At 49.4% G+C, this 17,643-nt stretch overlaps 1 protein-coding gene across 4 annotated transcripts; it reads right to left on the reverse strand.

The window, feature by feature from the left end:
- Nucleotides 1-974: 974 nt before the first annotated feature.
- Nucleotides 975-5,167, reverse strand: CDKN2AIP (CDKN2A interacting protein). 4 transcript variants are annotated; one of them, XM_083170694.1, is made up of 4 exons: nt 4,812-5,163; nt 3,555-3,685; nt 1,669-1,730; nt 975-1,560 (listed from the first exon to the last, which is right to left on the reverse strand). In XM_083170694.1, exons 1-4 carry the CDS (start codon nt 5,048-5,050, stop codon nt 1,045-1,047), a joined length of 948 nt encoding a protein of 315 aa, XP_083026820.1. In that variant the 5' UTR covers nt 5,051-5,163; the 3' UTR covers nt 975-1,044. The 4 variants fall into 4 exon arrangements, 3 of the variants coding, with proteins under 3 accessions (XP_083026820.1, XP_083026817.1, XP_083026824.1); XR_014469859.1 differs by having other exon boundaries at nt 1,485-1,560; nt 3,586-3,685; nt 4,812-5,167; XM_083170691.1 differs by having other exon boundaries at nt 975-1,730; nt 4,812-5,164.
- Between the last annotated feature and the right edge of the window lie 12,476 nt (nt 5,168-17,643).

Here is a 17,643-nt window from a genome sequence, read left to right on the forward strand (position 1 = left end):
AGACACTGGAAAATGTATAAAAATGATTGTTCTGTTTATTTTGATAAAATCGGTACTTATGTATTATCTGGGCTCCCATGTTAAATGCACCCCATTTTTTCATACCCCTACTATCCAACTACGCATGGAGTTGATTTGATATAGTGTGGCGAGCGCACGCGGTTTCATAAGAAAAACGGGAGCCCAGATATTACATAAGTACCGATAAATCAAACTACTTTAAATCAGTTTATCTGAATTACCATTGTTTGTTTTCCAGCATTTGGTATCAAATGGTTGAATCTCATCCGCTCCCATACAGTGCCAGATTTTGTTCCCACCAGATAGATTGGACAGATAAATCTGTAGGTGGTGTACCCAGCATTAGTGGCAGGTGTGCTTTAAATAGGTTTGGTCACAGAAAAGGGATGTAAATAGTGATTCCTTACAGCAGGCAGAAAATGTAAGAGTAGCATCACCTGTATGAGTATTCTGATTAATGGTTCATTAGCATAATTTAAAGAAACGATGAAGAATACAACTCTGCAACAAGTCACTATGAATAACAAAAGCACATTTAATTATGTCAATTAAGCTGGGAAAAAAAAATAATTAAAAAATAAATAAATAATGTATTTCAGATCACAACATGAAACTATGTCTGGAATCCTCCAACCATGAAATTTGGCTAAAAATACCTATATCAAAACACAAACTCTTGCCTATAACCTTGTCTAACGCTGATGGATTCTTAAAAAATGTAGCTTGTTTAGAATAGACAAATGGTGTGAAAGGGATACAAAAAAAAATAAAATAAAAAAAAAAAAAAGATTAAAACTAAAGAAAACCACACATTAAACTAAAATAAGTAGAATACAAAAATAAGCAGTTTTCTGATGCAAAGAATTCCTCAGCTAGTATGGTGACCTTTTTCCTATTGAAACTGAATGAAAGATTCCAACTTTTCAAAAATAAAAAAAATAAAACACAAAAAAACAAAATCAATATTTTAATAAAGTATTAGGCTTCTATATCATTTTCTAGGGTTTAAAACATGAAAGTTTCTTATATTAGATCCAAGGGGTTTTTCAATGCAGGTGGCAAGTTTGGAGAGCGCGAGTCCTCATCTAATAGAACCAAGTCTTCCACTTCCCGGCCACAGTATTTCCTCTTGCATATTCTCACCACTACCTTCTTTTTCAGAAATAGTTTTATTGCCTCTCTCGAAGCCACAGCTTTAGCGTTTTCCTTTGTTTTTCCACAGCCCATGGCCAAATACACAGCCTGGCACCTTAATTCACACACTATGCTTTCCTGAGACGTTTTACTTTGAGGCAAATCTGCCAGTTCCTTTAGAGGTACAAAATCAATGTCCAACGTAGATTTTAAAGACTCGATACAACTGCCCAAAAGTTCTGAATGGTTGAGGTTTGGCCCAAATCCTCCTGCAGAAACCAGCTTCCAAGCTACCGTCTTGTAGAGTCTGTTAAAGAATGACTGGCGCTCCTTAGTGTGTTCAGAAGTCAGTCTGCGAGGAGCTTTCACAGTAGTCACACCGGACTGTAACTGAACTTTCCCCATCTGTGGATGACATTCATGGTTATTACTTCTTTGTGGAGGAGCAGGTTGGTAAGACTCTGTCCTTTGTGCCTGAGTTTGCTGTGAACTCCTATCATTATGCTGGCTTACCGATTCCGTATATGCGCGGTCAGCAGATTTTTGCTTCTTCAGAGGTTCTTCCTCTAACCCTTCTGTAAACAAAAAAATAGATACTATAAATATCCCATTGTGATTAAGAGCATCTGCAGGTTTTAAGGAGACAATAATTTTTATATAGGTCACCATCGCTTCACTGATGGGAAAGAAGTTTATTTGTGGCAAAACAGACTATTTATGGGAGAACCTGGCACAATACTTCTCCCCAAAATAGAAGAATAATTCATAATTGTAACAACAATTTCTCCCAAATACACAGATAATGAATTTACTTGGCACCGATAGTCCACTAATTTGATCCAGCAAAGATTTGGAAACAAACATCATAATTAACCAAAGCCAGGTCAAACGAGGAAAGACCTTAGGTTTGGTAGATCTAATCTAGGGGTCCTCAAACTGTTCTGCTCTGGGACCCCATCAGACAATAAAAATAATGACAGGACCCCAGCAAGTTACTGCAGAAGGCCATCAGATGTGTAGTCAGCATATACATGGCAGCATTGTGGAGGCACAGAGTGATGGGAGGAGTCTAACACAACAGACAATTCAACAGATTTTTTAGACTCCTTGAATCACTAATACCCCTTTCACACCAGAAAATGCAGGGACCCACCCTGGAATATAGCCCAGTAATCATGCTGGGCCATTCCCGAGTTGGCCTCTTTCACACCAGAAAAGTCCCTGCATTTTGTGGTGTGTGAAGGGGACGGGAAGGAGGCCGGCAGGAGGTGGGGAGGAGGTGGTGAGAATACTCACCCCGGTTGCTTGTCCTCTGTGCAGGCCGGGCATCCACACAGGCAGCGCAAATGATGGGACAGGCGGCGGATGAAGATGACGCAGCTCTCCGGCGCCCTCACTGTCACCAGAGAGCTGTGTCATCATCATCATCCACTGCCTGTCCCATCATTTGCACCCGCCGCCTGCATGGTTCCCGGCCGGACACCGAGGACCGTCAACCCGGGTAAATATACCCTACCCCATTCACACCAGCCAGGTCCCTGGGTTGAACCCAGGAATAACCCTGCTACCTAGCAGGGTTGGATTGCCGGCAAATTAGTCTGGTAATTTGTCCCAGGAACCGTTCACACCAGCGCTGGTACCGGGTTGTTCCCGGACTCAACCCGGGAATTTAGGCTGGTGTGAAAGGGGTATCAGATTAGAAAAATCATCAGCCTGATGGTCAGCAACCTGGAGTCGTGACCCCATGCGGAGAAGGTCGGGACCCACAGTTTGAGAACCGCTGATCTAATCTATAGTATGTTTACCATACTGAGTTGTTCTCCCAGAAACAGACCTACAATACATTCCTAGGCTTAAAAGTCTATAATAGCATACATGCAGGGAGGAAAAAAGAAAAATAATTTCCATGTTCCAGTTGTTGTATATGTCACCAAATCCAATACAAAACCTGTCAAAATACAGTTTAGAATATACACTTGGCATAGAGAGAGGGGTGAATTAGTTGAGCCCCATTAATTTAACAGAGGTGAAAAAGAAAGCTAGCCTCCAGTTTTAACATGCTTATTCAATTAAAGCACCTCTTTGTTGCCTATTAATTGAATCTGTCTTCAGACATTAACCCATAGAACCTGAGATAAGTTCCTGTACCTATAAGTTAACAAGTAAAACATGCTATTTAGCAGGGATTTTTTGGGGGGTCTATTCAGATCTGAAAATAAATCCCTATTAAGTGCATCCTGCCTTTGGGGACTGACTGAATAGCCCCAGGGGGATCAAACAGCTGCTGTAAATTGTGGTGGCAAGTTAAATCCCCCCCACAGTTTTTCTAATTTAAACATACATAGATGCATTGAAACTTCTATAAAAGCCCTTATCGTTCATATCTATGTTCTGCTAACCATTGCTACTTGAAATCCCTCTTTTCTTCACCTTGGAAACCAGTTCATCGCGTGTTGTGTGGACTGGAGCATCCGTCACCTTTATAGTTTCTGCCATTTTAAGGACTTTTTCCATAACAGGATGAGGATAACTGAAAGAAAATAAAACATTTGAAAAATCATGTAACACTGAAAATTAAAGTATAGTGAAATATAAATATACATACACACAAACAAACACACTCCTCACCTCTGGTTCCACCAGCAGGCACAGGACAGATAGTCACACACACCCCTATTTACACTGCACCTCCATCATATACCCCTCCAAATAGTGTCCCCTTTATACAAGGCACCCCTCTCTTCCATAAATTGCCTGCTGCAGCCCTAGTTTACTTGCCCTGCTGGGACTTAGCAACAAGTAACAGGAAACACCAGTCGGTCCTGCAGCCCTCAGAGCGGAAGCCCTTGGGACAAATGCGGCCACATAATGGTGTGAGTGTGTGTGGGAGAAGGTGAATCAGTCCAATTCCAAGACCCTGTGTGGGGTAAGCAGTCCAGTGACTAGGAGGTTGGTGCTGTGGCTGCAGATGATGCAGGTACGGACACAGCTCAGCTGCTTATATTTAGTGCGTGCCAGTGGCGTACACACACCTGCTCAGCATGACAGAGCCCCAGCTCTGCAGCAGCTCCTGTGTGAGCGAGTCAGGCTGGTTGAATACTGTACATATTTCTTTATTATGGTATAAAGTGTATTACAGAAAGGCAGGCTACATGCCTAGCACAATTGTGCCCTACTGGGTAAGAAATGCTTTTGTGCCCACAATGACAATGGTAAAATCAGGAAGGTGTCGCAACATCACTTCTAACACTTGTGGCTGTACAGTTCCTAGTTGTCATAACACAAGGGGTAACAAAGCTGTGACAGCACTGACTGGCATACCTGCCCCACTTTGTGGCAGGTATGGGGAGAATATACAAACTTCACACTGTTAGGGTTGCTAAGAGGGGAATTCTCTTTCGCGGGGGTGAGGATAAGTTTAGGTGGTTCTAGAAAAAAAAAAAAAAAAGTTTAGCACGGTCACATGTTGCAGGCTGATGTGCAAGGCCAGGATGGCACAACAAGTGGCATATAGTTATACAACACAACAGGCTGCGGGCACAGCAACCCCTGACTGCCTGCCAGCTGCCAAACACAGAACTATTTACAGGAGGGATACCCACAGGACCAGCCAGGGTTCCCCCGCCGCACCGTGTGAGACCGGACCGGGCACTTACCGGCAGCCAGAGAAGACATGGTTACACCACGCCATTGAATAGGCGATCAGCCGGTCCAGGCCTTTGTGGTTAGACTCGGGGAGCTCCCCAGCCCCGCAGAAGTCGCTCATGTTCCGCAGAATGAACTCTTTCCGGTACTGCCACAGCTTGTCAGACTCGCACTCCCCCCGCAAGCTCTCCACCCAGGCGGCGGTCTCCCGGTTCTGGCTGAGGAACTCGGACACTTCGTCCGCCGCCATGCCCTTATTGCTGGGATCAGTGAGTGACGAGGCGGCGCCAGCTCCGGCAGCGCTAAGGGGAAAGCTTCAAAACTCCCATCAGCAGGCGCACGTCCCCGCCTACCACGTGACGTCACAGGCATCCGCCGCACGCCCGAGGCCTACGCCGCCATATTTTAAATGGGAAAAAAAATGGGCATGTGCCGTTTATAGTGCAACATGCACGCCTCAGTTCTTTGATAGCTGAAGAGGATGCGCAGTAGTGTGTGTGTGTGTGTGTGTGTGTGTGTGTGTGTGTGTGTGTGTGTGTGTGTGTGTGTGTGTGTGTGTGTGTGTGTGTGTGTGTGTGTGTGTGTGTGTGTGTGTGTGTGTGTGTGTGTGTGTTATACTCTGTGAAATAGTGAGGAGTAAATTTACTTAAGGTGCCCATACACGTTGCAATTATTGTATACAATTCAATATCGCATCTCATCGCATCTCTGTTTTGTAATGAGATGAGATCTAGTGCAAAAAAGTATGTGCTGTGCATACTTTTTGTACTATATCTCATCTGATCTTGGGCGGGATGCTCTTACATCTGAGACCCCCCCCCCCCCCATCCCCGTCACATCGCCAGCTACCGCTGACATAATTATCGTATCCCAGCTAGTCCCGGCAGGCAGCTCCCCCCTCCCTCCCTTACCCATCTATTTTGCTGCTGCTGCTGCTGCGGGCGGGCTCTACTCCTCCTCCCTGCACCCAGAAGATGATTTTCAGTGCAGGGATGAGGAGGTCACAGGTCCAGGCAGCACAGTGCTGTGCTACCCGGACACAGGTGAGGGGGGTCGGCGCGAGGCGGCGGGGGTCTGTTCGGGGCGGCGTGGGTGCGTTAAGAAGCCCATAGGCTTCTAAGGGGTATCACCAACCTTTGCTGGCGATACCCCCACGCTGGTTTTGCTGCATATCAAAATCGAAAACAGGGTTTTTACAGCATATTTAGATTAGAGAATCCCACCCATCATCTCATCGCAAAACCAAGATGCGATGAGATGCGATATTGTATACAATATTGTATACAATAATTGTAAAGTGTATGGGCACCTTTAGAACTAAGATGGGAGTTCTATTGAAGATGGGATTTTGCCCATAGCAACCAATCAGATTCTATAATTTCTCGATTCAAAGATGATAAATAACTTGAATAAGTAGAATTTGATTCAGGTTGCTATGGGCAAAATCCCATCTTCAATAGAACTCCCATCTTAGTAAATTTCCCCCTGAGTCTGTACGCAACCCATACCTCATAATTGTGATACATTTGGAGTTGGGACCCGGGAAGGTGCATGCCTGAAACTTATGGTCTCATGATAAAGGGCATGCCCTAAAAATTATGCCACTCCCGTGAGGCCTCACCCGCTCTGTGGGCTGCTGGCCATGCCCCCAGCCCCTCTGTCTCCCTGAATATAGCACAGCGTACAGATGCTATTTGACTCCCAATGCCCCCCACCCCTCCATTTTTTGGGAAGCAGGGCTGCCCCCCCCTTCCAAATATGGGACCATCCCGTGAAAATCAGGACAGTTGGGATGTTTGAACAACTTGCAATATGTTCACAAGGTCAGCACCGAATGTGTGAAGGTTTGCATTACACCTTCAGTGCACGGAGGTCCTGGGTTCTATTTCTACCATGGCCACAACTGTGTGGAGTTTGTTTATTCTCCCCATGCTTGCGTGGGGCTCCTCTAAGTGCTTATATTTACTCCCACAATCCAAAAATATACTGGTAGGTTAATTACATACCTCCCAACACGACCCTCTCCAGGAGGGACACAATGCTCTGCTCCTGTACTTCCCTCTTAATATATGGTTTCCATCACCTGCTTTAAACAGGTTAATGGATAAGGAAGGTGCGTCAACACAGGTGATATTAATCAAAAAATGAAGGTGAAGTCCAGGAATAGAGCATTCTGTCCCTCTTGGAGAGGGTCATGTTGGGAGGTATATAATTAGCCCTAATAAAAGTAACAATAATGTGCATGTGTGTGTATTTGTGGTTGCCAGAAAAATGGGTTTTGGCTTTATTAAATGGGGAAATGGCTTCACAGGGATTATGCTTCTACTAAACCCCCCATTATCCATCACTGTAGGGGTGTGGCCATACCCCTGGCCCCTCTATTTCCATGAATAGACACTGTGTGAGTGATGGGGACTCACAACAGCCTACAGGTGGGACAGCGGGACAGTCCCCCCCGCTTATCGTGGAACATTCTCGCATCCTTGCCACGGCAGGCAGTGTCCCGTGGCAGGGGGGGAGTTTGGAGTCCCCCCCTGTCAGCCTAAATAGACGCTGTGTGCAGCCAGAGGGGCTGGGGGCATAGCCTGCAGCTCACAGAGCTGCTGGGCATTCCTTTGCAGATGCAAAAATGGGGGGCGTGGCCTCGTGAGAAGCCCTTTCCTGGTTCACATCTTACCTATCTGAACTTTCTTTCAGTGTTCACTTCTCTGACTCTACTTCCTCTTCACTACCTCTGGCAGTTGGAGTTCCGCAAGGCTCAGTCTTAGGTCCTCTGCTTTTCTCAATCTATACTTCCTCTCTTGGCAAACTAATCAACTTTCGGATTTCAGTATCACTTATATGCGGATGATACTCAAATCTATCTATCAACCCCAGAGTTGTCACCAGTGGTTTTGAGCCGAGTCTCTGAATGTCTATCTGCCATCTCATCTTGGATGGCTTCTCGCCAACTCAAACTTAATATTTCCAAAACGGAATTACTTATATTCCTGCCAACTAAGAACAGTTACCATCCTGACATCTCCATCGCTGTTGACAACTCGACAAGCCACCCTACCCCACAAGCTCATTGCTTAGGGGTCATCCTCGACTCTGAACTGTCCTTTCTTCCCCACATTCAATCTGTCTCCAAATCATGTTACATGCATCTAAAAAGCATATCCAAAATACGACCGTATCTCACACAAGACACTACCAAATCTCTTATCCATGCACTTATTATATCCCGCATTGATTATTGCCATAGTCTCCTAACTGGTCTTCCCAAGAACAGACTCTCGTCACTGCAACCCCTTTTTAAATGCTGCTGCTAGGCTGATCTTCCTTGCAAAACGCTCATCGTCTGCTGATCCGCTCTGCCAATCCCTTCATTGGTTGCGTGTATCTTACCGTATTCAATATAAAACACTTCTACTCGCATATAAAGCTATTAACCATTGTGCACCAGCATATATCTCCTTACTTATCACAAAATATCTCCCATCTCGACCACTCCGCTCTGCACATTATCTGCGTCTCTCTTCTGCATGGATCACTAACTCCCATTCACTATTACAGGACATTCATTGGGCTGCTCCCACCCTATGGAATACCCTTCCACGCACAATAAGACTCTTCACTAGCCTCCAAACTTTCAAGTATTCGCTGAAAACTCTCCTCTTCAGGCAAGCCTATCATATTTAAGTTCTACACGCATAACCCTCTGAGGCACTTATGTATTATATAGCTTCCCTTCTGGAATTGTAACTTGATGGGACTGCTATGTAATTACTGGTGCCTGTTCTTGTGTTTCTGTGATATGTCGGCAGTGTGGGGTGTGGTGGGGTTACCTTGAGTCGCTGGATGCTCGGTTCCGCACAGATTCTTCACCGCGTCGGCCGTAGAGAAAACACCCCCACAAGGAACCAAACAAGGGGCTCAGCAGTACAACTACTTACGTTTTATTAAGTGTAAAGAAAACAATTGTCATACACGTTAACGGCTGTATCCAGCCCGAAATAGCTTAAGGTGGCCATACACACGCAGATTTATCTGCAGATCTGTCTGGTTGGAAAAAAACATGGTTATGGATTAGAGCAAATGACAGTTGACCATTTGCTTGGAAATGCTGGAAAACTGACACACTGACAAACTGACACTCATCCATAGCCATGTTTTTGTTCCAACCAGCCAGATCTGAAAATAAATCTTACTAGTGTATGGGCACCTTCAGCGCTACAATGCTAACCTTACATTCAAATACGCTGCGGACTTCCCGCGTCACTGGAGAGTAGGAACATACCTCCCGCAGGCCGTTAGACAGGCTCGGGGAAGATGATGCTCTCACTCGACAATATTAGCAACCAGGTGTGGGTCTAGCCACCTAAGCACAATAAGTATGACCTACATGAAATAAAATACATACCGCATATAAACATTACGGGACATGCACTATGACCTTAAAGCAGACCTTATTAACACTGTACTAAACACGTCCCTCCCAGGTATGGGCCTCAGGATAATGTCCATGGATGAGGGGTGAATGCTGTAGTCCTAAGCAAGGGTAGAACTGGACTCCTGGCAATATTCAGCCACAGGATGGCAGTGTGATCCTTCTCTTGTGCCAATTCAGAACAGCAGGGTCCATTTAACTTAAGAGAAACTTCCAGATCCGGATACACTTAATTAGAGGGCTAACTCCCCTCGCTTAGTGGGGCGGGCGTGTAATAGGGTCCCACGCTGGTCGGAAGAGGGCAGTTCTGAACGGGCCCAAATAGAGTCAGGGCTACGCAGGTGTTGGAGGTGGCAATGTGCCCAAGACATTGGGCACAGCGGGGTCTGCCTGGGTGTTGGGCACAGCAGGGTTTTGGCTGGGTGCTGGGCACAGTGGGGGTTTGTCTGGGTGCTGGGCACAGCAGGAGTTTGTCTGGGTGCTGGGCACAGTGGGGGTCTGCCTGCTTAGTGTCCCCTGACTTTGGTGACAGGGAGTAGGTACTGGGAGGCAGGACCTGGGTTCACCAGCAAGTGGGGTACCTGGCGTCAGCTACTGGATGTAGGCTTCTGCCCGTCACGATCGGGTCTCCGGGCATCTGGAACGGCTGCTGCTGGTCCTCTTCTTCAGGAGAGCACGCTAGTGGGGGCGCTGCTACTGCAGCGTTGCCTCACTCAGCCACGCTGCTCCTGCTCCGCGTCGAGGTCTCTCCCCGCCGGCTGCTCAAACCCCCCGCGTCTTCTTCTTGCTGCGGCGTCAGCTGGTCCTCGGCCGGTGTTTAGGCTCTGTCCTGGACCCGCCGCTGATCTTCACCAGTCCCGCTCTTTCACTCCAAGCGGTTCACTCCTCTCTCCACTCTGCTTTGCTTCCGGGCCCTCTGACCTCCAGGTACCTCCCTCTCCCTTCCTATTGGTCCCCCGTTGGCTGTCAATCAGCCTGGGGACAGGTTTTCGCGCTCTGCGGCGCCTCCAGTATTAACCCCTTAGGTCCTGGACAGGGTTTTCACTCGTGCTGCGGTTGCCTAGCAACCCAGCGTGTATTGTCCCTGTTCCTGGGAACATTCCAGGTTGGGGTGCCACATATACACACTTTAAGGATGCTGGTCCTCGGGCATCGAACTAGGTAACGGACATGTGCTGGAAAAAGTCTTCTGGGTTTGGGTTCAAATATTCACTGCCCTCGGGGAGGGGGCCACATACATAAGTAACATTTACTGTTCTTTACACAAAATGTACATTACACAACATTGGGACATTATGTACAGCATATCTATTCCCTGTACCGCAGGGGTAGCACGCCTCTCCTAACTGAACGCCTCGCTCCCGTCCCAGTGGGTGCGATCTCAACGGCCTTAGGAGCAGATTCAACGATCCTCGGACTGGTCTGTGGCAGTATATTTGGAAGGAGTGGCATCAGTTCCAATGGGTCCTGAGACCACCTTGTGATGGGATCTTCCTTTTCGAGGCTTTCTTCACTACTTGACCTGGAATCTACTGGAGTTTGACTCGGATACATTCGGCATCAGTTCCAATGGGTCCTGAGACCACCTTGTGATGGGATCTTCCTTTTCGAGGCTTTCTTCACTACTTGACCTGGAATCTACTGGAGTTTGACTCGGATATGGCTTGCTCTGACTTTGATGGATCCATTGGGGGTGGGTGCTGCGGTAGGCTGCTACAGTATCCCGTGGTTCTTCCGCTACCACGTAGGCGTTCGCTTCCCACTTTGCATTGAGCTTGCGCATGGGGCGATTGTTTCTTTTGAACCCTGGGGTACCAACAGGTATGCGTTCAGCTGGGGCGATCTGTTCATAGTTGACCTTCTGGCGGTCCCTACTCTTCCCTGATTTCTGGTCGACCAAGACTCTTGTGTCAGCCAATTTGGACTGGTGTTCTTGCACCCAGGATGCGCACGATTCCCAGCGGGATGTTACTGGACTGGTGAACGTCGGCATCTCGTTTTGCTCCCTGCTATCCTCCACCTCTCCCTCCGGGTGTAGAGGCTTGCGGAAGAGGGCAACGGTGTTGGCGTGGCAGCGTCCACTTCGACACCGGTAAAAACGCCTGCGGGAATGACGCCTGTCGGGATCAAACCGGCTTCCTTTTACCGGTACCCTACGTACCGGTACCGGTACTTCCTTTACCGGCTTCCTTTTAGCACCCTTTTCTCCTTCTACCACATCGAATTCCACCGTCTCGCCATCTTCGACACTGTGCCGGAACTTCTGCGGGTGGTTTCTCTTTATGGCCGTCCGATGGACAAAAACATCATCTTTCGTGTCATTTCGGTTAATGAAGCCATATCCCCTTCGGACATTAAACCACTTGACAGTTCCTTGTACTCGTGTGGCCAGCACTTTTTTCACCACCTGACTCCTCTGGATGCAGATGATGTGTTGCAGGGTTACCTTCTCAGCCTGATCTTGGTCAACCAGTGCCTGCTTTAGTGCCGAAATCAGCTCTTCAGGGCAATTTCTTAGGATGTTCATGCCCAGGATGATGGGGGAGACCTTTCCTTCTCCAAAGGTGATCACCAAATACCCGTTTGGGTAAGTGCGTTCGTCCGATTATCAGGTCGGCCTCCCAGTACCTGGTGCAGGTGATCTCCCGGCCATTGCCAGCGACTACTTTCACCTGCGTGGGGTGCGGTCCAAGTGGTATTTCTTTTCCCCAGTATTTTTAGAGAGTGGGTAATTGTATCATGGATACTTGCGACCCGGTGTCTATCATGGCCACTGTCTCTATCCCATTGATCAGCACTTTGATCCTCAGGCATTGTCCTACGTACAGGGCCCACCATTCCTCCGTGTCTGGGTCTACTCCCGGTGTTCTGGGTCACTGGCGTATTTCCCTCTGCATATCTGTCATGTCGACGGTGAGGTTCTCAATTTGCTTTTGTAGAACCTTGAACTGGTCGTCCGGTAGGTTCTGTGCGGCCCGTATGGCTGTGTCTCTGTTCTTCCTTGCCCCATCTGGGCTGGTAGAGAAGGCTCTCCGTGAGTATGGCTGTTCGTGAAACCTTAGTAATTCAGGGTACTCCTCTTCTGCTTCATCCTGTGTCCCAACCACCCCAATGGCAGCGTCTTTGAAGTCGGCGAAGGTCACAACCGACATCTGCCTTCGCAACAGCCTCAGTTGCGCCCGTATGCTCTCTCGTCCGGCCCCTTCGATCAGCTGAACTATTAGTGTCTCATCCGCATTCCTCATTTCTTCCGGGTCGAGGGATTGTATCGCCTTACACCTTTCTAGTAGGCTGAGAGCATAGTCTCGCAACGTCTCGCCCGCTCGTTGCTTTCTTCCATACAACTTCAATTTTAGTTGTGGGAGGCTTCGCGTTTCGAAGGTGACGGATAGCTTCTTTAGTATCTGTGCTACCGTCGTCTTGTGTTCGGGTGCCCATGACATAACTTCACGGAGAGCAGATCCTGTCAGTTGTCCTACTAGGATCTGAACCTTCTGTTGTTCTTGTAGGTTGTACAACAGGCATGTTGACTCTATTCCTCTCTTGAACTCCTCGAACAAGGCTCCCGGCGCCTTCTTCTTGTCTCCGCTGTAGCTGGGCAACCATGACGCCCCGAAGTAGTAAGGGAGCGTGATTTGGGTGGTTGGTGCAGCGGCGGCTTGTCCTTGTTGTTCACCCCCGGGTGCTGGTATCTCTCCGCCTTGCGCTGGCGCAGCTGGTTGCGCCGGTGCTTGTACCGCCGGTTGTGCAGCTTGTTGCTCCATCTTCCCTGCTTGGTTGTTCTCTCAGCCGACTCGTATCCTGTTCGGTCTGACGCCAAGTGTGATATGTCGGCAGTGTGGGGTGTGGTGGGGTTACCTTGAGTCGCTGGATGCTCGTTTCCGCACAGATTCTTCACCGCGTTGGCCATAGAGAACAACTACAACAACTACAACAACTACTTACGTTTTATTAAGTGTAAAGAAAACAATTGTCATACACGTTAACGGCTGTATCCAGCCCAAAATAGCTCAGCGCTACAATGCTAACCTTACATTCAAATACGCTGCGGACTTCCCGTGTCACTGGAGAGTAGGAACATACCTCCCGCAGGCCGTTAGACAGGCTCGGGGAAGATGATGCTCTCACTCGACAATATTAGCAACCAGGTGTGGGTCTAGCCACCTAAGCACAGATAAGTATGACCTACATGAAATAAAATGCATACCGCATATAAACATTACGGGACATGCACTATGACCTTAAAGCAGACCTTATTAACACTGTCCTAAACACGTCCCTCCCAGGTATGGGCCTCAGGATAATGTCCATGGATGAGGGGTGAATGCTGTAGTCCTAGGCAAGGGTAGAACTGGACTCCTGGCAATATTAACTTCAGCCACAGGATGGCAGTGTGATCCTTCTCTTGTGCCAATTCAGAACAGCAGGGTCCATTTAACTTAAGAGAAACTTCCAGATCCGGATACACTTAATTAGAGGGCTAACTCCCCTCGCTTAGTGGGGCGGCGGTGTAATAGGGTCCCACGCTGGTCTGAAGAGGGCAGTTCTGAACGGGCCCAAATAGAGTCAGGGCTACCCAGGTGTTGGAGGTGGCAATGTGCCCAAGACATTGGGCACAGCGGGGTCTGCCTGGGTGTTGGGCACAGCGGGGTTTTGGCTGGGTGCTAGGCACAGTGGGGGTTTGTCTGGGTGCTGGGCACAGCTGGTGTTTGTCTGGGTGCTGGGCACAGTGGGGGTCTGCCTGCTTAGTGTCCCCTGACGTTGGTGACAGGGAGTGGGTACTGGGAGGCAGGACCTGGGGTCACCAGCAAATGGGGTACCTGGCGTCAGCTACTGGATGCAGGCTCCCCGATCGGGTCTCCGGGCATCTGGAATGGCTGCTGCTGGTCCTCTTCTTCAGGAGAGCACGCTAGTGGGGGCGCTGCTACTGCAGTTGCCTCACTCAGCCATGCGTCGAGGTCTCTCCCCGCCGGCTGCTCAAATCCCCGGCGTCTTCTTCTTGCTGCGGTATCAGCTGGTCCTCAGCCGGTGTTCAGGCTCTGTCCTGGACCCTCCGCTGATCTTCAGCAGTCCCGCTCTTCTCCTCACTCCACGCGGTTCACTCCTCTCTCCACTCCGCTTTGCTTCCGGGCCCTCTGACCTCCAGGTACCTCCCACTCCCTTCCTATTGGTCCCCCGTTGGCTGTCAATCAGCCTGGGGACAGGTTTTCGCGCCCTGCGGCGCCTCCAGTATTAACCCCTTAGGTTCTGGACTGGGTTTTCACTCGTGCTACGGTTGCCTAGCAACCCAGCGTGTATTGTCCCTGTTCCTGGGAACATTCCAGGTTGGGGTGCCACAATTCCCTCCTATATCCCTATAGACAGGGCTGGTGTAAGGCTTCTTATCGCAACGGAATCTGTTGCGCTATATAAGAAACTGTAAATAAATAAGCCACGGGTATAGGCCATGCCCCCTTTCTTTAGTGTCTATTCCTGCAGCCGGAGGGGCTGGGAGCATAGCCAGCCGCTTGCGGAGGGATGAAAGTTGGGAGATATGCACTTGGGAGGTACACTGTGGTGCATGTGTGCGTGTACATGTGCTAAGTAATATAGAGTGTAAGCTCCACGGAGCAGGGACTGATGTGGGGTGTGGATCGTATTGTCGACCCGACTTAGGTCGACAGTCATTAGGTCGACACTGTTGGGTCAACAGGCAACTAGGTCGACAGGGTTCTAGGTCGTCATGGGTGAATTTCGACAGGTGTCTAGGTCGACATGGGACAAGGTCGACATGGGACAAGATCGACAAATGCGTTAGGTCGACATGGGTTAGGTCGACAGGTCGACATGGGGTTTTTTCACTGTTTTTTTTACCCGAATGTCGTCCCAATCGACATGGACACAGTTGGAAGTCAACCGCAACCCCTTGCATCGTTCACTTCGCTTGCAATGCTTCGGGCACGGTGCCTCGCTGCACTCGGCACACTATTTTATTCTCCCACCATGCCCTAATGGATGGTAGGGCATGAAATACTGCCTGTCGGCTCATGTCGGCTCAAAAAACAGTGAAAATCCCACACAGCAATCAGCGATCATTGAATGATTTCTTCAGCGCTCGCAGATCTGAGACACCTTTATGTGCCTGAAAGAGTCAGGCAGGGTGCAAGGGGCTATTGTCAGCTGCCCAACCCTCGCACCCGTGTCATCGGGGAATTACCATGGGAAAGCCCAGTGTTATCATGGGGCGTTCCCATATGCAAATTCCCCGGCCCACTGCCCAACGCCCCCGTCCGGACTTTTATGTGCGAGCTGCTGCACATGCGCATAAAAACCTATGCGCATGTGCAGTTATGAACAATCGGTCCTCCGTGCAATTGCGCAGGGGACTGATTGCATTGGAATAACCCCCTAGGGGTGAGATGTAATAGGGTGCGATATATTAATTCGCAAAAAAATCGCACCATATCACACATATCAAATGTGCGATTTTATCTGGCCTGGAGCTGACGTCACACACCCTCCCCTAAAAATGCTTAGGGACGCCTGCGTTTTCCCAGACACTCTCAGCATTTTCCTAGGCATGCCTGCATTTTTCTTAGCACCCCCAGTTAACAGGCGGTTTCCACCCCCAGATGCAACCAGAATACTTTGCAGCCCAACCGGCGAACAGGGTGCACGTGGGATCATCCCCACAATTGTTTTTCCCTCTATTTGGGGAACCAGGACTAGCTCAATGCACCCGGGGCTGGTTATGCTCGGGGGTGGGAGGGGTGAGATTTTTTTAACTGCAGAACGCTGCCCTAATGATATTGCCAGCCCTGAATAATGATCCCTGAAAGGCTAATTACTGTATGTGACTAGGTGATTCATCGCGCCCTACGGGCGCTCTTCACACCGTCGTAAGGGGCTGCGCCCCCTTAATTTGTGAACGTTTGTATATGAGAAATATGGTTAGAATTGTATGAAAGATGCCCTGTATTGCAACTTAGGTGTCCGCGAATCGCGGGAGGGGGGGTCGCGGAGGGTGCCGCGAATTGCAGGAGGGAGGGTCGCGGGGGGTGCCGCGAATTGCAGGAGGGGGGGTTGTGGGGGGGTGGATGCTGCGAATCGCGGGAGGGGAGGGATTGCAGAGAATCGCGGGAGGGGGGTCGCGGGTTGGGTTGCCGCAAATCGCGGGAGGGGGGTTACGGGGGCGGGGGTTGCGGCGAATCATGGTAGGGGGGGTCGCGGGGGGTGTGCCGTGAATCACGGGAGGGGGGGTCACGGGGTGGGGTGCCGAGAATCGCGGGGGGGTGTGTGTGTGCCGTGAATCGCGGGAGTGGGGGTTGCAAGGGGGGTGGGGGGGGGTGTGACGCGAATCGCCACAAGAAAAAATCAACACAGAAAGGTCAACACATGTAAATGTTGACATAAGTGTGGCACTTCATTGGTGTCCATGTCGACACATGAAAATGAATATGAAAACATTCAAAAAATGAAAAAAAAAACTTCAAAAACTCATGTCAACCTTTTTCATTGTCGACCATAGCCATGTCAGTGTTTTCCATGTGCAATTTAATTCTGGAGCTGCCGCGAATCGCGGGGGGGTGCCGCGAATTGCGGGAGGGGGGGTTACGGGGCGGGGGTTGCGGCGAATCATGGGAGGGGGGGGTCGCGGGGTGGGGTGCAGAGAATCGCGGGGGAGGTGTGTGTGTGTGTGTGCCGTGAATCGCGGGAGTGGGGGTTGTGGGGGGGGGTGTGACGCAAATCGGCACAAGAAAAAATCAACACAGAAAGGTCAACACATGTAAATGTTGACATAAGTGTGGCACTTCATTGGTGTCCATGTCGACACATGAGAATGAATATGAAAACATTCAAAAAATGAAAAAAAAAACCTTCAAAAAATCATGTCAATCTTTTTCATTGTCGACCATAGCCATGTCAGTGTTTTCCATGTGCAATTTAATTCTGGAACTGCCGCGAATCACGGGGGGTGCCGCGAATTGCGGGAGGGGGGGGGGGGGTCGCGGGGTTGGGTGCCGCGAATCGCGGGAGGGCGGGGTTCACGTGTGTTCCGGTGGGGGGTTGCCGCGAATTGCGGGAGGTGGGGGGTCACGGGGGGTGCCGCGAATCGCGGGAGGGGGGGTTGCGGGGGGGGGGGGGTGTGACGCGAATCGCCACAAGAAAAAATCAACACAGAAAGGTCAACACATGTAAATGTTGACATAAGTGTGCCACTTCATTGGTGTCCATGTTGACACATGACAATGAATATGAAAACATTCAAAAAATGAAATAAATCTTCAAAAACTCATGTCAACCTTTTTCATTGTCGACCATAGCCGTGCCAGTGTTTTGCATGTGCCATTTAATCCTGGGGCTGCCGCGAATCGCGGGGGGTGCCGCGATTTGCGGGAGGGGGGGGGGTTGCGGGGGGTGGGTGCCGCGAA

Source organism: Crinia signifera, chromosome 1 (assembly GCF_055691185.1).
Source record: "Crinia signifera chromosome 1, ASM5569118v1, whole genome shotgun sequence".
NCBI lineage: Eukaryota > Metazoa > Chordata > Amphibia > Anura > Myobatrachidae > Crinia > Crinia signifera.